The 22,312-nt window shown below is 38.7% G+C and overlaps 1 protein-coding gene across 5 annotated transcripts; it reads left to right on the top strand.

Moving 5' to 3' along the window:
* The first annotated feature begins 619 nt into the window (after positions 1-619).
* On the top strand, positions 620-21,609 carry LOC114461220 (sodium/potassium/calcium exchanger 1-like). 5 transcript variants are annotated; one of them, XM_028443141.1, is made up of 13 exons: positions 620-750; positions 2,914-3,108; positions 3,237-3,971; positions 8,858-9,034; positions 9,904-10,012; positions 11,890-11,943; positions 12,132-12,182; positions 12,612-12,689; positions 14,526-14,677; positions 16,096-16,332; positions 16,443-16,532; positions 19,253-19,419; positions 19,517-21,609. In XM_028443141.1, the coding sequence occupies exons 3-13, from the start codon at positions 3,240-3,242 to the stop codon at positions 19,764-19,766; spliced, it is 2,097 nt and encodes a 698-aa protein (XP_028298942.1). In that variant the 5' UTR covers positions 620-750; positions 2,914-3,108; positions 3,237-3,239; the 3' UTR covers positions 19,767-21,609. The 5 variants fall into 5 exon arrangements, with proteins under 5 accessions (XP_028298942.1, XP_028298939.1, XP_028298940.1 ...); XM_028443138.1 differs by having other exon boundaries at positions 2,914-3,971; XM_028443139.1 differs by lacking the exon at positions 620-750 and having other exon boundaries at positions 2,797-3,971; positions 11,893-11,943.
* The last annotated feature ends 703 nt before the right edge of the window (positions 21,610-22,312 follow it).

Genomic DNA, 22,312 nt, shown 5'->3' with positions numbered 1-22,312 from the left:
CCCTAAAAACTAGTAATTATATGATGAACACATTTTAAAGGGGATGAGATTGCATTAAAATGTAAAAAAATGGCAGACCCAAGCCAGAGGTAAGGCTATAGAAATGCAAAAAAATATTTGATTTTTTTTCATCCCTAAAACAACAGTTAGACCCTAAAAAATAGTAATTATATGAAAAGGTTCGGAACGACTGTTTTACTACTTTTAAAACATACTAAAAAAATAAATAAATACATTTAAAAAACTACAAATACCCATAAAAGCAACTCAATTACAGTAAGTACCTGTAATTCATTACTTTCACCTCTGGTTTTTGTTGCCCTTTTGTGTGTTTTTGGAGTCATTTTAGTGTTTTATCGTTTTGTGGAACTTTTAGAGTCATTTAGTCCTTTTTTTTTGTCATTTAGTCCCTTTATTTTCCCCTCTCATTGTTTGTGTGTTTTTGTTGACATTTTGCTGATGCTAGTTTGGTTTGTGTCACGTGACAACGATGATCGGGTCCGGCTTTGTTAACCCCCTCCTCCCTCCTAAAGGAAGCTGTAATTCCCAGGGTCCCTGAACGCCTCACTGTGCTGCTGCTGCTGATGCTGCTCTTGGTGTTGCGTTTAATGAGTTGAGGTGTGAAAGTGATGCTGCTCCTAATAATCCTCTAATAATCAGCTTTAATAATCAGCTTTAATAAGCAGCTTTGAGCTCCTCGGGTCAAGCCTCGACATGAAAGCCGGAGTCAGCATCTGTGAGGCGGCTCAGGTAGGAGCGACACCACATTTATTATCATTTATTCACATTTAATACATCAGGACAAACAAACTCTTCATATGCAAACATTATTTAACAACACAGCATTCAGATGGATATTAATTCACTGCACATCAAGGCAAAAACTACACTTTGTTCATTAGGTGACGAGACATAATCTCAGTGTCATGAATAAATATTTATATCACAAACATTTTGTTACACTGAAAGGTTTTTAGTTGAACAATGAAGTTCTGTATTTAGTCATCAGGACTATCTCAGTTATAGTCTAGTTTTAGTCAACTAAGTGACTTAATCTGTGACAAATATAGTCGTATAATACAATATTTTATATAATACTAAATAACTTAATCTGTGACAATTATAGTGGACAAAAAATAAATATATTTTGATATAGTTTTTAACATTAAAATTATGGGGATTTTATATATATATATATGGGGATACATAAAATCCCCATAATTTTAATGTTAAAAACTATATCAAAATATATTTTTTTATTTATTTTATTCCCATTCATCATCATCATCAATCTTTATTTCAGATTCTTTGTTCAGAGTTAAAAAGATAAATTATTTTAAATTGTGCATTAATAAATTCCATATATCAGGTTGATCAATTCGCATTGATCAACTTGATATTTGATGTTATTATTGTTTGTTAATACACACAGATATATTTGATGTGATCAATGCATAAAACCACATGATCTGATTGGATTCCGTCTCATGTGATGATATTATTGGGTTTTTTTGTAGTCAACGAAAATATAAACATATTCTCATATAATACATTTTTTACATGTTTCTTTTTCAGAATAAAAACAATTAGTCATAGTCTAGTTATTGTCACTTTAAAAAATGCAGTTGACGAAAACTATGACAAAAAACACTTGAAACATACTTATTTTTATTATTATTCACCCCGGGTGACGAAATCCATTTTAGTCAACAAAAATATAAATATATTTTGATATAGTTTTTAACATTCTCTAAAATGTTTTGTAAAAGTCTAGTTATTGTCACTTAAGAACTGTAGCTGACAAAACAAAAACATTTTTAGTTGACAAAGTTAACGGTGCATTCGTCATTTATTTCACCTTTTATATAAACAATAATCAACACGTCATCACTAATACAGGATAATGTCAACTAACATTCAGAACAAAAACAACATTGACAATCAAAGACCAAACAGAAAATAGAATAAAAACCAAAACAAAAGCCATAAAATGGAAAATAATTATACAATTTTTTTTTTTTTTTCTGTTGAGATTATACTACAGTAAGACCCTAAAAACTAGTAAATATATGATGAACACACTGTAAAGGGGATGAAATCACATTAAAAATGTAAAAAAATAGAATAAATTGACAAACACCAAACACACAAAACAAAATCAGAATTCACTTTAAACACAAATTTCCAATAATTTTGGAAATCTTGGCAGCAGGATTAGAATGCACAAACAAATTATTTTTAATAATTTTTAATTTTTTTTTAATTTTAATATTTGCATTAATGAGTAATAAATTTTAAAAAGCCGTATAAACCGTGTCTCGTTTAGGACAAAAACAACTATGCAAACATTTTTTTACAACACATTGGCACAAAAACAAGATATTAATATAAATTTTGTTGTTTTTGCATCAAACTACACATCAGCAAGTTTACAGTGATTTACATAATTATGTAACTTATTCATACTCACTGTAATCAAACAGACTATCAGCAAGTTTTTTTTGGTTTTTTTTGTTTTGTTTTTTTTACAGGGAATATTCACAACCATAGACGAGAATAACAACCTTTACATAACCCAGCATTCACAACACATCCATGCAAACAGAGTGACTTCTTTGATAAATGTTTTAACTGTAAGTAATCCACTCCATGGTTTGGATGATTAATAATTCATTCATTCATGTGAGCTTGAATTACTGAGCTTTTATTGCCCCTTCCTGTATTTTCTCTCATTTTTAATGACTCTTATTTTGTAAGAGGCTCGAGTCTGAGTGATGGTGTAGCCATAGCAACAGGTGGCTGTCTGCCTCCTCCTCCACCACACACACACACACACACACACACACGTCATACACGCGCACACACACACATCTCTGTGACTATGCGCACATGTTGGGGATGATTTGTCCACAGGTTGCAGCAGCAGCAGCAGCAGACGATGACACACGCCTCCTTCTTCTCTGCCTGTGGCGTCTCGTCGCCTCGCAGCTGCTGAGGAGCCGCTGAGCAATGCACCGTCTGACCTGAGAGACCCCCAAACTGTGGAGACCATGAAGTCCCCCCCGAGAAGAAGGCTGAGGCGGTGCCGCGTCATCATCTTCCTGTCAGGTGTGTTGCTGCTGGTTTTCATCTCCACGCTGACTCTGAAGGCCAGGATGGAGGGTGGTGGTGATGATGATGATGATGCTGAGGCAGGAGGAGGCGGTGAGGAAGTCCTTCAGGTCAGCGTTCGAGAGGTGATGGCATCCAATCAGACAGAAGAGGAGGTGGACCCCCCTCCTGTGGTGATAGTGGTCAACAGGACAGACCTGGAACAGTGTGTGTACGTAGAACCTCCCAAACCACCACCACCACCAGTGCCGACCCTCAGACCCACACCAGTAAGAAAGGGCGAGTACCCCACTGACATCTTCTCAGTGGAGCAGAGACAACAAGGCTGGGTTCTCCTCCACGTCATCGGCATGACCTACATGTTTGTGTCCCTCGCCATCGTCTGCGATGAGTTCTTCGTCCCAGCCCTGGAGGTCATCACCAACAAGCTACAGATCTCAGATGATGTGGCGGGAGCCACATTCATGGCGGCGGGAGGCTCCGCCCCCGAGCTCTTCACCTCTCTGATTGGCGTCTTCATCTCGCATAGCAACATAGGCATCGGCACCATCGTGGGCTCAGCCGTCTTCAACATCCTCTTTGTCATCGGCATGTGCGCCATCTTCTCCAGGGAGATGCTGCACCTCACCTGGTGGCCGCTCTTCAGGGACGTGACCTTCTACATCCTGGACCTGGTCATGCTCATCGTCTTCTTCCTGGACAAAACCATCCGCTGGTGGGAGAGCCTGATGCTGCTGTTCGGCTACATTAGCTACGTCAGCTTCATGAAGTTCAACAGCCAGATAGAGAACGTGGTGAAGACGCAGATCAACAAACACGTGAACATCGTCAAGGTGTGGAGCGGCGAGGACCCGGAGAAGGTCAGACCATGTGATTAAAGCAGTGATTTCCACTGTCTTAGCTTTTAATTAAAAACATTAGTTTTCACATTTTACATTTCAAAATGTTTCCAAATTCCATTTCTGCGTCACAACCGTTTCGTTTCCGTTTCATCATCTTTTCCTCCTTAAAGAGGAACTAAACCCCTGTTTTCTCCTGACCTGCCAGGAGGGAAATTCAAAAAATGTCTTGATTATGGGCGGGGAGCAGTTAAGACACGCCCACTCCATACTATAAAATCTCCAAAGACCAATTTATGCTACGCTAACTCGCTACTCACTACTCAATATACCTCTCTATTCACTCTTTTTCAATCCAACCTACTCGCCACAGATTGTAGAGCCCACAGGTGCTAGTTTTTGTAAAAGGGGCGGGGCTAACAGTGCTTTTTTGTGATGCAAGGTGGTCCCAAAATGTCACATGATCTACTTCTCAGCCAATAACAAAAAAACAATTGTAGTAGCCGGGTTTCAACCCATAGAGGGCAGTCACTGACATTTTACAACAAAATATGCCAAATTGAAATATTTTTACTAAAATATTGAGAATTTGAACCAGGATCGATCAACAGCACTACTTTATACCCAAATACATTTGTTTTCAACAGGAAAAAGTGGTTTTGGGGTTTAGTTACTCTTTAAATTAGTCTGGAATCCGTCCTATTCTCCTTGTATTATTCAATGTTTAATACAGCGATTAGTCTGGAAGCGCGTACAAGGTGTTTGAGCTCTGGGGGCGGGACAAACACACGCAGAGTAACCAATCAACCGATGAGTGGACGTGATGACAATAGCGCGACAAGTAGGGCTGGGCAATTTTGCCTAAAAAAATCTCTGATTTTCAATTTCAAAAATCTCTGATTTTTTTAAAGAAAAATTCAAGTTTCGATTTATTTTTTTTAATGCACTTAAAAATGACTGCAGACGTCAGATATATTGTCAAAAGAGTTCAATGCATAGAACAATCCCAAAATAATAAGTAAACAACAATTTCAAGCTTTAACACAGATTTAAGCAAAAGTGCAACAGCATCTTCACAGTAGCTTAAATTTTCTGATTAGGAAATCAGATAATAATATTACAATTAGCATCACAGCATAGTGCGAATAAAAAATTGAACATGCCTGTAGCACACATAGCCTACTCAAAGGGTAAACAAATGCAAACAAAGATGGGGCTGGATCACATTGGAACGCGAAAATAAAATAACTCAAATTTGCAAAATAAAAATTTTTATCTACAAATTCGATTAATCGATTAAATCGATTTTTTGCCCAGCTCTTGCGACAAGTGTAGATCTTTTTCCCTAAACAAAACCGGCAGAGGAAAATGGCGTATAGCACGGTACGAACTTGTGGTTTTAAAGCCTCTTCTTGTTGTGGTTTCAATGATATCTCCATGTCTTTTAAAACAGAGCAGAGTAGCAGCTCTGAACGGCTTCTCCATGGCGGTTTGTTTTGACACTGCTTGGTGCAGTAGATATGACGTTGTTTTCGTACGGCTCTGATTGGCTCGGTTTCTTTCGGACAGAGGAAGTGAGCACAAACGGCAGCATTACCACACCCACTTTCCGACCAAAAAAAGGAAGTGGGTGTGGCTTATCACCAGGCAATGTTTAGATAAAAACAACTCAGTTACAGTAATGTGAGTACTTAGAATCCATTACTTTCCCCTCTGCATAAACGGGGTGGTTGTGCTAAGAACACGCAAAAGTGGGGGCTACGTTAGCCTCAATGCTAGCCTCTCAGTCACCTGTTCAATGGAAGAAAATAAATATCATGGAAATGAGTGATATATGGTCCCAAAAGTGTCACCAGGTAAACTGAACACCAATTAAACTACGGTAATACACCAACAGCTAAACCTGTCTTTGTACTAGAGCCTTTTCTCATTTCAACGCAGTCATAATCACACATTAAAAACACACCTTAGATGAAGCTCTGCATTCATTTGTTCAGTCACAGCACAACATGATCACTAATCGAGCCGTTACACATAGCAAGAGAGTTTCAACAAGATTTTCAGCAGTTTTTGGACATATTTGTCCATATTTCACACAAAAATAGCATTTAAATGACTAATATTGTCCCAAAACATGCATGTGAGAAAGAATACAGGTCAGAAGGCTTATTCTGTCTCAGAACATGAAATAAAAAGTTTTCATCAGCACACATTAAAGAAGAAAGTTAGAGGGTGATTAGCTCCTTTCTTACTGCAGGGTGAGCCCAAACACCTCGCTCCAATTTGATGACGCGTTCCCACTTTGATGACATATTTGACGCGGCACTAAGCTGGAGAAGCCGCGCCTCCAGGAAGCTCTCTGCCGTGATTGACATGTAAACAGTCACGCCCACGAAGGTGAGCATTTCAGCGTCCTTCGCGCAGTGCTATGTATGTATTTTCTACAGTCTATGTATGTACAGGTGAACGCCACGCCCCCACGCTCTGTCTCGTGTTTATAAAGCAGCATGAGCTTGGCTACGGAGTGGGTGGGAGGGAGGAGGAAGTCAATGTCCCGTCTATAGACACGCCCACTCATGAATATGCACAAGCAGGACTCAAATCAGCCTGTTTGTGTAGAGTTGCTCAGAAAGTGACTTTTCAGAGGCTGAAACTCTGGAAAACAGGCGAGTTTGGGAAAATAAACCTCAAATATTATGTTTTTGGGGTTCTTAGAACAAATGGAGAAAAATAGCATGACATGGGACCTTTAAAAATGAAAAAATAAATACTAAATTAAAACATATACTCCTGTACAAAAATATATTCATACACCTGAATACTAGGGATGTAACGATTATTCGTAAGGCAGTTAAAAATCGATTCATAGGTATCACGGTTGATATCGATTTTCTGAAAATTGAATCGCAGTACTTTTTTTACAAGTGTAGGCGGCGGGCGGAGTCTGCTAATACTTTCTTTCTGGCTGCCTTCTACTCTTAAATATGTTAATAAATGATTCATTACCCCTTAAGCACCGAAAGAATATCTGTAATATTACTTGAATATCTGTAAAAGTCACGTTTTTCTATTAGCTCTGTCTGCTAGCATAGCTTCTCTTCTTCACTGCAAGATATCTGCATGCCAACCGACCACTGTGTTACCAGCGCCCTCTGCTGGTCCAAACAAATATGACGTAAATCAGTGCAATCGTTTTTTTTTTTTTTTTAAAGTCCAATTGTTTAGGCACAAATACATTTTCAGTTGCACTTTTAAAAGAAAAAGAACTATTATACAGTTTTGCATTGTTTATTATAGAACCAGAATTTAAATTAATAGGCTTCATTTTCATTTGTATTATTCCTTTATTTATTTCATTCAAAATTTATTTTTAGTTAAATTGTATTGTTTTGAATAGTTTATCAAGGAATTATTTTGACAATGAAAAATAAAAGGAAAATAGTACAGCATTTTCTAGTTTTTTTCCCAAAAAAAAAATTTGTCTACAGTCCCATTTTGTAAAATAAATCTTGAGAGAATCGTATCGTGAACCCAGTATCGTGAATCGAATCGTATCGGGAGTTGAGTGAATCGTTACATCCCTACTGTATACACATGCAAATATAAACATGTTGATTATAATTATGAACTGCTTTTTAAAGGCAAGGCAAGGTAAACATATAGTTTATTTCATAAACAAGGCAATTCAATGTGCTTTAGTTTACATGATGAAAAAGTGCAACAGAAAACATTCAACAGCTTAAAAATCAATAAGAACATTAAAATCTGCAGTAAAAAAAAAAACATTAAATCAACAATAAAGTGATTAGAGAAAAAGAGTGCCTTAAATTTGGATTTAAAAATATTCACATTGGATTCTGACTTCAGTGTGGTATCATGTGCATGGAGTACGTTTCCCATCCTTTCATCTCCCACTGACCGCTGTCAGGGCACAGCAGTGATTTGTGGGTGTGAGCGGGTGACAGCCTTGTTATTTGTGTGAAAAACCTTTGATGGCTGCAAACACAAAGGAGTCCAGGTGTGACGGGCTGCGTTTCTGCAGTGAAGTGACGGAAATAAAATTTGTGAGCCCTGAAATACCAGCGTACGTCCCCTCATTCACTGTCATTTCATCTAAAGAGCCTCACAGGGCTGTCTGTGTTAGCTCACATATTCTCTCATTGGACACTAGTTCATAAATTAATTCAAATTTTAAAATTAGCCTCAGATATGATGACATTAACTTTCATCTACAGTATTTCTCATTTTTAGGGAAAACCTCATGCGTTTAAATGATAGTCGTTCTGTCTTTGTTTGCCTTTCGTCTTCAGTCTGGATCAGAGCACTTCACATAGTAACTATTTTGGTACTTACGGTGAATTTGCATATTAGCTAAACATTTAGTTTCACCCATGACATTTAGATTTAGATTTAACATTTAGATTTAAAATTTAGATTTAAAATTTAGCATTTAGAGTTAACAAATATATTTATTATTTAACATTTAAATTTAATTATTAACTTTTAGATTTCATATTTAACATTTAACATGTAGATTTAACATTTAGATTTACAATTGACCTTACTTTACGAGAAAAAAAACCCCACAAAAATCGCCATAAATCGGGTCAAAGGTAACGTAAATAAATTCACATACGTTTTTTAAACATGGTTTGTTACTAAATGTTGCAAAAAGTCACTGTTTATTTCAGCATGCGCAACTTTACAACCGGCACCACCATACAGTATGACTGATGTGAATGAAGGCTGAAGGTTATCACATGCTTTTGTGCTGATGGTGAGAAACTCATTGAGGCGACAGTGTTAACCAGATTATTAGATTAGCGAGATTACAGGAGCACTCCACATAAGAGGACACGCTAGGCCCTGATGTTCTGTGTGATACTTAACGCGCTCTGTCTGTGCAGGAGAGTGAAGCTCCGTCTCCTTCTGCTGCTCCTCTGCCAGCAGCTGAAGATAAACCCAAACCAGAAGCTTCTCCTCCTCCTCCTCCTCCTCCTCCTCCTCCTCCACCTCCTCCTCCTCCCAGCAGCCCCCAGTGCAGCAAACTGCTACCAGATCCCACCGAGAGACCAAGACTCAGGGTATGAACCGTTACCCATGAATGGAAACCAGAGAGAAGTGACAGGTTTTTCCTTATTAGCATTTCTAATGCCCAATGAACCCAGTACATGGTTGTTATCAATGCAATATATGAAATACTCTGTCACAGTCATTTTAAATCCTATTTAAAAATGTATAATCTAAGGATTTACTTTCAGTCAGCTTTAATAAAATCCTTGTATCATATTTTCCAGATTAGAAATCTCTCGGGTGTATTCAACTGTTTCCGAGAAATTTAGTACTTTACTCAGAAAATCCACAGATAAGCCGCTCCAGGCTATAAAACACGTGCCCAGATTTGCATTGGCTCCTTACAATGCTGACTTGCATATTTTATAGCCAGTAGTGTTCGTCATTCAGTACGAGGTACGCCATTGGCTGAAGAAGGCGCCAGTCGTTAATCGACTAAGCCAATCAGAGCATTCCTCTGGGTGAACTCTAATTCTAATCATATTCCCAGAATAAACAGAGTTTCACTGTATAACTACAAGGTTACTGCTAGCCTGCTATGCTAACTGCCTATTACGTTACCAATAAGAAAGCAGAGTCCGATTTTTCATTCTCACCAAGAGCGCGATCGGACATAAACAAACTTAATGTGATGGTTTTGATACTGCATGCTAGTCTCTGTATTATTTACAGAAATCTAACGTAAACAGAAGTTAACTTTCAAAGTCATTCACATTTCAGATATTTACTCACTTAGCGAGGCTGCTGACTAGCTAATAAATATCTATGGATAGGTTATGGATAGGTTGCTATGAGTTGCTTCCTCAAGTTAAAATGGAAAAACATAGCGACTTATATCGAGGAAATATTTTCAGTTAGTAGTGACTGATTCTCCCTGCAGGTTCGTCCTGTCCTACAGCGTGGTGGTAGCTCAGCTTCACTGCACAACACGTCCCTACGCAGCACCATATTCCAGCTGATGATTCACACTCTGGACCCACTGGGAGAAGGTACACGCTAACCAACTACTAACTAACTATTGTAACTAACAGGCTCATCACAGAGCACTGAGGGCGCTGCCACGGTTTACCACGATGAACCAAACTGAACAGACTTATCTATGGGTTTAAACACACTGGTTTGCAATTCTGCCTCACAACAACAACAACAAGGTTTGATTCCCCGGGCAGGGCAAGGCAAGGCAAATGTATTTGTATAGCTTGTTTCATACACAAATGATAAATGGTAAATGGACTAGATTTATATAGCGCCTTATAACCACACTGAAGCAGTCCCAAAGCGCTTTACATATCAGCTCATTCACCCATTCACACACCAGTGGGACAGGACTGCCATGCAAGGCGCTAGTCAACCATTGGGAGCAACTTAGGGTTCAGTGTCTTGCCTAAGGACACTTCGACACATAGTCAGGTACTGGGATCGAACCCCCAACCTCTCAATCAGAAGACGACCCTCTACCACCTGACCCACAAGGCAATTCAATGTGTATTTATGATTAAAAAGTGCAACAGAAAGCATTTAACAGATTGAAAATCAATAAGAACATTAAAAATAAGCAGTAAAAACATTTCAAATCAACAATAATATGATTAAAAATCTCCCTCTCAGTCATACACAGTAGACAAAAAAACTAAAAGCAGCATCATCATGTTTACTGTGAGCTCTGGGCTCCACTATCTGACCTGTGTCCATAGATCTGAGAGACCTGCTGGGTTCATACCTGACTAACATGTCACTGATGTATTCTGGACCAAACCCATTCAGAGATTTATACACCAGCAGCAGAACTTTAAAGTCTATTCTGAGGCTGACTGGGAGCCAGTGTAAAGACTTTAAAACTAGAATAATGACCTCTGACCTTTTTGTTCGGAACCAACTGTAGATGTTTGATGAAGACCATTACAATAGTCCAGTCTGCTGGAGATAAAAGCATGGACCAGTTTCTCCTGATCTTTCTGAGTCATTAAACCTTTCACTCTGGAGATGTTCTTTAGGTGGTAGAAGCTGTTTTTGTGATAGATTTGATCTGATGCTGATAGTCAGATCTGAGTCAATCAGAACACCAAGGTTTTTGACTTGGTCTTTAGCTTTTAAAGATCGAGACTCAGATACTTGCTGATAGCAGTCCTCTTTTCCTTGTTACCAAAGACAATCACCTCCATCTTGTCATGGTTTAGTTGAAGGAAGTTTTCACTGATCCAGCAGTTTACTTTTTCTAAGCAGTCACACAACACCTCAATGGGCAACACTGGATACCTTTCTGTAGCCGGGTTCTTATTACAGATTTTTGCAAAATAAAAGCGATATTTCTGAATGTCGACAAAGTTTAATCGCGCCTTCAACGTCTTTCCATTGAAGGTTGTTTAATGTAAACTTTGTATTCTTTTGTTGTTTGCTGTCTAATAAGGTGGTGGTAAATGTAAAGTATAATGCTTAGAAATGCCTCATGAGCCTGAAAAAACAGGAACAAGCGGGTCTGAAAATGGACGGATGGATGCTTAGAAATGTCTTGATCTCTACTTCTGTTTACACGTACCGCGCCATGTTTTCTCAGAGAGAAGTGGTCATGTGACCAGGTACGTCATGTCATGTGACATGTAATTGCAGAAAAAGTGTTTCCATAGCGTTTTTGTCATATTTTAGCAATATTTGAGTGTCTTTTCCAAAATTACCAGTTTTTATTGCGCTATTCAGATTTTGCGCAATTTCAAGGGTAATGGGAACCCAGCTTGTGTTGAGTTTGCATGTTTTCCACAGGTTCTGTGGTTTTATCACATCTCAGTACGCAGGTCGCTAACATGACAGTTGAAATACAAACGTGTTCTTTACACCAACAATGTATCACTCTGTGTGGTTTCCATGGCAGAAGCAGCTCTTAGAGAAGACATGAAAACTCCTGCTCAGAGTCGAGTGCGTAGAGGTGAGGCTGATGCACGTGTTGTGACTGTGCGTTCATCATCATCACGACCCTCAGCAGCTGTTTTTAAAGGCTTCAGAGCTCAGTTTACAGGCGTGGCTCCTTTAAACAGCCTATAGCTGGAAGGTCACGTGACCTTAGAGAACCAATAGTTACAGCTTTGTCCCTCTGTCCAAATCTCTGCCAATTAGAGACGTCCTTTAACGGAGAGGTGAGAGGGGAGGGGCCTCTGCATAAGAAAGGTAAGGTTAAATGACATCCCTGTTGTGTTGATGTTGTGTTCCTGGTTCCCAAAGTGAGTTTTGTCAAAATCCTGAATTAATTGAACCCAAAGTAAGAGAAACTTAATCAGTCAAATGAGTTTTATATGGTTGAATAACTGTGGGAAACAGTGCTGCTGTCTGTGCTTGTGATTTGTCACTAGTTTGAATTTCAGTGGTTGCATGATTACTGTGGTTTTGTTGCTTGTTTAAATACCTGATCTTGTGACAAAGTGCTTGTTTGAACTTGTTTGTGCATCTTGGTCTCCTTTTCGCATGATGCCAGTGCTTTTATTTCACTAAAAGGCCGCAGTCTGTATTCATGGTTTCATTTGCAAGCCGACAAATACTTGCACATTATTGCAGGCACAGGAATCACGAGAGATTTGGATGATTTATTTTTATTTGCAGCAAAAAACAAAGTAAAACCTCTGAACGCCACATTGTCAGAAACCCAACAGAGTTCAACTCATCACTGCCGCGCCGAAGGTGAGTTTGAATCATTGTTTACATGAGAATAAGCTCAACGTGCACACAAGCAAAACGCTCACTGTAAGATTGGAGGCACGGTCACTAATTGGCAGCATGACGTTAACCAGAGAAATCTGATGCTTTTTTATTTGAAACTCCTCGCACGTGTAAAACAATTAAAATACTTTTCTCCAATATGTTGATATTGTCCAACACAAATATTAGCCCACACCGATACATGCTTATTTAAAGAGTAACTTTACCACAGGTTTTTGCTGACCAACCACTGGGGCGGAAATTCAAAAAATGTCTTGATGATGGGGGTTACTCCAGTCACAGTAACTGGGGGTTTCCCCTGTATACTTCTCAGCTGCGCTATGGCACCGATCCGGTAATCACCACCGGTTGCATTTTGAATGTGCCACGATGAAAAAAGTGGGTTTTGGGTTTAGTTACTCTTTAAGTCACATTTTATTTATCTGAATGAAATTAACACATACTCTTAACTATTATGACATACTTTGAATGTAATGCCCCACTGGATGTCAGTTATAGAAAAGGTTCCATATTATATATAACCAATTATACAACAGTCATTTCCAACCAAGTAATTTGATTGTACAAGAGACAGTCCATGAGTGCTAATATAGAGTAATAACTTTATCAGACATTATCACTCATTCATTCACTAATAACCGTGAGTCAACTTTCAGTCAGAAAATGTTTATGTGTTGCCTGGCAACAGCTTTGTCTTTGGACCTATTCGTTTTGGCGGAAGCACATCAATGATTAAATAAACAAATCATAATCATATACTGTTAACTAATAAAATGCTCTGTTGTATAAAAGCAATATCACACTCAAGGTTGTGCTGATTGTCAGCACTGGTGTGATTATCTACGGCAAATTGTTACGATTTTTCTTAATAAGCCGTTGAGTTATTTTGTGCTGATTTTATAAAAAAAATTTTAATACCTAAAAGCTGGTTCTCCTCACTGACCAAAGTCAGATCTGTGAGGTGAGAGCGCTGCGGTTTGGTTGATAATCACTGTAGCACCCTCAAGGAATGGCATAGGCACGAGGTAGAGAAAACGGGGTTTATTAGCTCTTGACAACCCGTGAGAACTGCTCACAAAAACAGATACAAAAATATATTAACATGTGCATTTACAAGAAAAGAAAATTACAGACACAATAAAAAGAAACAAACCTCATGAGCTGTCTTCCAACGAGGGGCTAAAATGCTCATCTAAGACTCGAAAATTGCACTGATTTTTCTCAGTGGCTGTTTAAACAAAGAATAGAAATAAATATCTGGGCTTTATTATTATTTCACATTTTATTAAACATTTATTATTTTACCTGAAGTTAGGAAAATCGTGGCTGCCGTTGGCGCTGTTTGGGCTTTGTACGCACCGAATTGAGGTCGGGCGGAACTATATTTAGAACATAAGTTCCACCTTTATTTAAAACACTAGAGGGCGTTATAAACATATAAATAACAAGGGCTAAATTAAACTATAGTTTTGGACCGTTACAATCAGAGTGTGATTTTTGCGATTGAAGGTCATTCTCCACAATCATTGCAGCTTCTGGCGCCGTATGTTTGTGCGTCACAGCGTGGAGTGATGAGGTGCTTTAGAGTCCGATGTGAACCTGGAGAGGCCTCAACGAGGCAAAAAATCAATCAGGCTTGAGGACGCGTGCTAATCCCCGACTGCCTAATTGTAACCTGTTTATCATCAAATCCTTCTTCTTCTGTCACACACACACACACACACACTGAATACTAATCAGTGTTTATTCGAGGTGATTTCAGTGGAATCTCTCTCCTCTTTGCTTGTTTGTTTTTAGACCTTGATCATAAGTCAAAGCTAGAGCAGCCTGCTGCGGCTCCTCCCACCTCCTCCAGGCCAGTAGGGGGTGCTGTGGATGAGACATCCATCTGTCAGCCTTCAGAGACGGGAGAGACACCTGAGAGGCCGTCGGACCAAGACAATCCAAAGGTAGGAGAGATGAACAGAGATTCATGGTAAGAATCAAAGTAAAGATTTGTGTCTCAGGTTTGTCCTGATGTCCAAAATCGCACACTAACGTACTATACACTACACACTCAATGAGTACCGTACATACTGTCCACTGTATACAATTAGTATGATTAGGATGGTGAGCGTTCCCACTGAAGTTTACTTCAAAGTTTCCCAAGATGCATTTCAAACCTTCAACAATAAAAACCTGAACCACACTGAGGCTAAATATCTCCTTTAATTCTCCACCTTTGAAAGTACTGAAAACATTTAAAGTGAGAACGTGACCAAGTAGAATATCAACATGTGCTCATTTGATCCATAAAACTCACGGAAACATTTCACGTCAACATTTCAGAGATATTCAGAGACCTGCCATTGTGCTACTAACAAAACTTCTGGTTAAAGCTGCAGTATGTACATTTTTTCGGCATAATTTGGTCAAATATCCATAATCATCTTTGAGCATATTATAATTCAAAGTGTTCTGAGTGGACAGTGAATCTCTTCTTCTCTCTTGGCCCTGTAAATGAGCTTTAGAAATCCAGGAGCGTGATGCTGGATTTCAGCCAATCAGAGATTTTTCTAGAGCGCTCCCTGAGGTGTTTTGGGCATTACTATTGGCTGCTTGAGCTGCCCGTCAAAAGTCTATGTGCGTTCATAATCTGAGAGTAGGGAAAGCGCAATGGTGGATGTTCCAGCAGAAGTCTCTATTGTGGCGTTAGGCACAACGGTTACACAGCAAAGCAAGAGGAAAAAGGAAGACTGACGTAGAAGCAACAGAATAAAGGCTTAACATACTCGGAATGTGGGGCGCGATCCGCTTTCAGTCTTCCCCACATATCGAGTCAGAGAGAGAGAGAGTAATGACAGACAGCAGACAGGATAAATCACTTGTAAAACTAAGAGAAACAAATCCAAGGTGGAGAGAACATTTACAACAGGAGGCAGAGAAGAGGCTGTGACTGTGAGCATCTAGTTACTGTCCTCACAGCAGTGAGTGATACATGCTTTCATGTCTCTATAACATCAGAAAACTCTCCAATAAGTCAAGATAAAGTCCCTACATTTGTCACTATTCTCTATGGAGAAAACAGTCACAAAGAGTTCCACAGTTGTGCACGTTCACAAGAATACTCGTAAGGGAGGGTTGAGTTTCATTCAGGAGGGGAGGGGAGCGTCTCACGATTCTACATACTGTAGCTTTAACTTCAAAACAAGAGCCCTATTTAGAAGAGTTAAAAAAAACTGCATCATGGGACGGTTGAGTATGACTAGTGTGCCCACCAAGCATACTTCAAAAATGTCCCCATATAGTATACGTTCAGGTATTTTCTGGGTACTAAATATTTTCATACCATCTAAGTGGAACGTCTCTCTCTCTCTCCTTCCTTCAGCCGACCGCTGACGGACGTGACAGCACGACCGGCGAGGACGACAGCCAAGACGAAGAGAGCGAGGCCTCCAGCACGAGTGAAGACGACGAAGGAAACGATGATGAGAAAGAAGAAGAGGAGGAGAACGAGCCGTTGTCGCTGCGATGGCCTGAAACTCCACGGAAGCAGCTCACCTACCTGTTCCTGCTTCCCATCGTGTTTCCGCTGTGGCTCACGCTGCCTGATGTTCGCAACCAGGTGAGGACAGCTCACGGTCACCATGGCAACCAGCAGAGTGTAGGAGGAAAGCTGAGAGGCTGCTCTCAGCATCTGGATATAGAGTGTGTGCGCTTGTGTGTGTGTTTTAGGCATCCAGGAGATTCTTTGCCATGACGTTCATCGGTTCCATCCTGTGGATCGCAGTTTTCTCCTACCTGATGGTGTGGTGGGCTCATCAGGTCAGTGAAATGTAACCCGGATGTATACACGGTGGGCAGACTAGTCATACTCAACGACCTGATGATGCATTGCGAGCGGAACGTAAAATCATCCTGGGACCGGCTTCAAGCTAATAATCCAACATCACTATTTCAAAATAAAAGCATCTCTTCATGTCTTCCATTAATTTTTTTATTAACCTTTTTGTGAATAGGGCTTTTATTTTGAAGTTAACCGTAAGTTTGGTCAGTAACAATGGAGTGTCTCCAAAAAATCTCCAAAATGTCAGCATGAAATGTGTTTACCTGAGTTTTATGGATCAAATTAATACAGTACGTGTTGGAATTCTACTTAATCACTTTCTCACTTAAAATGTTTTCAGAAAGGTGAAGAAGGTGGCGAATCAACGGTAATTTAAAAAGTAGGAACAATTAGTTTTAACTTGCAAATAATGGGCATAAGAAATCGTGAATGTGGTTAAATTGGCAAAAAAATAAGCATGAAATATGGTGAAAAGAGGTTAAAAGTGACAATATCGGTCAACATATGCAACATTAGGTGGTGAAAGTGGTGGAAAGCGTTTGTAAGTGCCAAAAATGTCTTGAAAGTGGAAAAAATGTGCAGAAAAGGCATTGAAATGTGATGAAGAAGTGGCAGAAATGGGAGTAATGTAGCAAAAATGCATTTTAAGGAGGAAAGATATGGCAAGAAAAAGGTTTAAATATGTTGAGTTTCTAGTTGCAGAAAAAGGGTCAAAATAAGCAAAAATTGGCTTATTGTTCTGAAAATACAGTATTCTTAGTTTCTTGAAGGCATCTGGCGAGCTCCTACCAGTGTCTCATGACTCCAAGGTTTTAAACCACTGCCGTAGAGGAATAAAAAGACGCCAAAGCCGCAAAGTTTCTTTAAAAAGTGTTTTTCCTTTATTCTTACAGTGATTTCATTTGTTTTTCCATCAGAAAAGACAGGGATTCGTCTTTTTTTTTATCATGTTCACTGTGACATGACTTCACTCCAATTTCGTAAGTTATCTGGTGATTCTGAGAAAAGCCATTGTTTTGTCAACAACTTTAAATCTGCAAAAACAGCATTTGCGGTCACACTGGCATCAGGACTAAAAATCCTGAGTTGTGTGGTTGAGCAGCTGGTATTAGTTTAATGGTGAGGGGTGCACACGGCTGGGTCACTGTTTCACTGTTTGGGTCGCTGTCCACTACAGCCCTGTTCTCCACCTCACCCCCACACCCCTCCCTGATACATCCCTGCTGAGTCATCAGGAAACTTCTGGAGATGATAGATCTCTGTGCAATAGTTGCAGTCTTTAGGTAGACACTTAGGGGCTGTACAATGAAGCTAGCTAACTTCTTATGGGGCTAAATCACCATGGTAACTAGGCTGAACATAGTAAGTGGATAAGATCTACTAAAGTCCCACCTCCTGACCAATCAGTTCTCTTGGAAAGAAAGATTATGATTGGATAAATGCAATGTTTTCATTTACTGATGACATCATTTAGGAAAAGTACAGATTTACATCTGATAGACTGATCTACAGTCAGCTGATGAAGCCTGTGTCGGACGGATCAAGTTATCAATTCATTCTTTCATTCATTTATTCATACATTTGCTATAGTGAAGCTGACATCATCAGCAGGAACATACTACAGTGAAACAATGTGCTCTCATCCCAGTGTGTGTGTGATAAATAGAGGACTACCTGAATAAAAACTGTGATTTAACAAAGTGAAACTGAGAGCACTGTCCTTTTATCATCCCATGGATTAATATTGTATAATCTCACGCTTTTACGCATTAACAGTGTCAGCAGCTTCCTGCCTGTGTTCTTTTCTTCCTGCTTTTTCTGCAGCAACAGTGTTGTTTTTGGTCTGAATTATGGAATTTTTAAAATAATTATTCCTCAATTGTGACGTAGGTTGCGCTACATAGTTCATCTGTGATTGTGATCGGTCTGACGCTGCAATCTCCACCCCTGGCACAGAAGCGTGTACTTAGCCAGGCTGAATCCACCTCTTAATCTTAATCTGTCTTTGCCTGGTTAGACGAAAAAAAAGTATTCAATCGCTACAGTTCCCAAAGGCAATAAAGAACAATAATGTGTCCATTTCATCACTGGTGAAGCCACACCCACTTCCTAAGAAAGTGGGCCTGGTAATGCTGACAATTCTGCTCACTTCCACGATCCAGAGTAGATTGAGCCAATAAGAGTTGAACAGGAAAAAACGTCATGTCACGTACGCCAAGTAGTATCAAAATAAACACAGAGAAGACGTTCTGCTCTGTTTTAAAAGACCTGGATATATTGTTGAAATTACAACAAGATGAGGCTTTAAAACATAAGTCTGTATCGTACCACACGCTGTTTCCGTCTGCTGGCTCCGTTTAGGGGAATAGATCTACGCTTGTCGTTGTTGTGCTAATGTTGTCAGGTCCGCTCATCGTTTGATTGGTTACTCTGCGTGTTTGTCCCGCCTCGTTCAGCCACCAGAACTCAACCACCTGGTGAGCGCTTCCAGACTAATCAACTGTATGACTAATACAAGGAGATTAGGATGGATTACAGGCTAGGGAGAGAATATAGATATTTTTTCTTTATTTTCTATTGTTTTCATGTTTACATTTGTACTACTATTTATTTATTCCCAGATGTTTTACGTTCTTTACACAATCTAAAAGCTTTTTTACAGTGTTTCCTTTTCCTCCGTCTCTTCCTGTTGCCGTAGGTGGGAGAGACGATGGAAATATCAGAGGAAATCATGGGTCTGACTATTCTAGCTGCTGGGACGTCGATCCCTGACCTGATCACCAGTGTCATCGTGGCTCGAAAAGGACTGGGAGACATGGCCGTGTCCAGCTCAGTGGGCAGCAACATTTTCGACATCACAGTTGGGTGAGCGTGGGGTCACTGAGTCAGCAGAATAAACAGATACAGATTAGATACAATTTTTGGATTTAAAGTAATTTATTACTTTACTTTGTGTTTTCAGCCTCCCGGTGCCGTGGCTCATCTTCACTGTGTTACACAATGGAGACCCAGTGACCGTCAGCTCCAACGGCCTGTTCTGTGCCATCGTGCTGCTCTTCCTCATGCTCCTCTTCGTCATCGTCTCCATCGCCGCCTGTCGCTGGAAGATGAGCCGCAGTCTGGGCTTCACCATGTTCGGCCTGTACTTCGTGTTCCTGGTGCTCAGCGTCCTGCTGGAGGACCGGATCCTCACCTGCCCCATTTCCATCTGAGCCGCAGACAGAACACCTGCAGGTCATGTGACTGATGAAAACATTTAACGAGCCTTTGGGCCAAAATCTGGCCATAAAGACGTACATGACGATCACCTGGGCTCACCTTCAGGTTTGCTCTCCACTTTAATATTTTGTCAGAAATACTGTGGTTTTCTTTATAAAAGCTTTTTTATTTTGTTTACATCAACGTAAATAATCTAGTTTTTCATCACATGCATTTGCACTGGTTTATTGGTTGTAAAAAAATAAAAAATAAAAGTCTGGGTCTTTATTTAAGGGTACCTGTATTGATCTTTAATCGTAAGATGATAATATATGACGCTAGAGCAAAGGTGGTAAACTCAACACAGATTGGCCAAATCCAGCCATTTGGAGCATCCAATTTGGCCCCTAGAAAAAAGGAAAACTAAGAAAGAACACGGATTATTGTGAAAATGACTAATTAATTCAGTTGTAGATATGTTACCTCAAATACTTAAATTCATTGAAACTTTCCAATATTTGCAGGTCTTGCAGTTTTCCCATGCTTATATTACATGATGGCAGCCATTTTTAATGGCAAATTGTTTAAAGAACTCTCACTTTTTCCAAAATCCTGCAATTTTCCACAAAAGTTTCCACAACCTTTGCCAAAAATAAATAAAAATTAAACACAGAATCAAGGAAATTTAAAGTAAAGATCCTGCAGGGAGTGATATCTGTTATTTACTGCTTGGATATTGTCAGTGTCTTACATACGTAATACATCATTTATACATGAAAGTGAAAAATGAAGCATATTATATTTGAAATTGCTCGTTTTCCTGCCTAAAATCTGCATGCCACTTGAGATCAAATTGGTCCGTATTTGACCCCGGAGCTAAAAATGAGGTCGACATTCCTGTGTTAGAGGTTTCCCATACACATTCATATGTTGTCAGCATTAATCAAAAATAATATTAAAGAAATTTGTTGAGAAAAGCACTAAAAAAATATGTAAATAATGATGTATTTAAAGGAAGAAAACTGTGCAAAGACGTATTTCAGTGTGTTTTTGTTTTTTAATAAATGTGCACTTTGCATTTTTAAAAAAAAACCTCAAACACAAATGATGTTGTAAACATGAACAGTAAACTTTGATTTTAGTTGGACCAGATTATTAAATCAAAGTATAACAGCCCTAAAATAGAGCTTTAAAAAATACAGCTCTCCCTGTTATTGGTGTTTTTAGCATGATCATACAGGAAAAACAACCATATATATATATATATATATATATATAAACATTACAGTTTTAACTTTACGTTATAAAAAGAACTACTCTCCAAAGTTTTAGTATGGGTGGGACAATAGACAAAGTTTACATGACGAGACGATCATTTTTGGAAAATTTTCTTTAAAGATAAAGATAAAATATTTTATTTATAAATAATTATATTAATTCAATTTTTAAAAATGTATCTATTTATTATTATTTTTATATACAGTATACATTTAAATTAATTTAATAATAAATAATTATAATCAAGATAAAAGACAAAAACAGCAACAAAAAAAAGCAGTTAAAAAAGTAACCATGCTTGTATTTGATGGTGAAGATTAACTGTACTGTCGGTCTCTCTCTCTCTGTCCTGACTCAACTCATATTTGTTCAATGTGTGGGAAAAAAAATTCATTAAAATGTTACTTTAGTGTCTAAAGTGTGTAAACATACCTGTGATGTGTGTGTGTGTGTTCTCTCCTCTTACTGTCGTGTTCACCTGCTGCTGTCGGTCAAAGTGACGTGTGTGCAAACGTGAATCATCCAAATGAAAACTAACGATGTCTAAAATGAATTTCCATGCTGGAATAAATTATTTTTTTAACCGCACATTTACTCTGTGTGAAGTTTTGTCAGCATCTGTTACAGCAGCTATTACGGTAAACATACAGTAAGCAGCCCTGATGACGTGAAACATTTGTTATTTTATTGTGAAATTATGAGGGGAATTGTATCATTACAGAAGGATGATAATAAAGGAAAAAACAAGAAATGAAATCATAAAAGACAAAAGCACAAAGTACATTTAAAAATCATAAATAAATAGCACCATAATAAAGTGATCATGCAGTGACAGTCAAATATTTAAGTATATACATTGTAAAAAACAAAAACATATTTTAGCTCTCAAGTTAAAAATCCTCCTGAATTAAAAGCCCTAAACATTTGTTGGATATTTCATATTTCTGACCAATTGATTGTGTTTTGCTTCGTACATTATTTGTGCCATTACAAAATCCTTACATTTTTAATATTTTTCTACTTTAAGAATATTAAGTATCTTTAGTTTAGCTCTCAATCCTCATCTCCACATAGCGTTTACCTAAATTTCAACAAGGAGAATCACTCTCCATGACTATTTTTGTTCATAAATGACTAACAACCTTTTTCTAACAATCTGTGGAGGCAAATTTCAGCATCCTGCCTTTACAGTGAAGAAAAATGACTGTTTCGGTCAAATCACTGGCTGCTGCGCTAAAAAGACACAGCCCACTGTCTCCAAATCCACGCTTCTGATTGGTCA

This window comes from Gouania willdenowi, chromosome 3 (assembly GCF_900634775.1).
Source record: "Gouania willdenowi chromosome 3, fGouWil2.1, whole genome shotgun sequence".
NCBI lineage: Eukaryota > Metazoa > Chordata > Actinopteri > Blenniiformes > Gobiesocidae > Gouania > Gouania willdenowi.
This window is presented reverse-complemented; position numbering and strand designations above follow the sequence as displayed.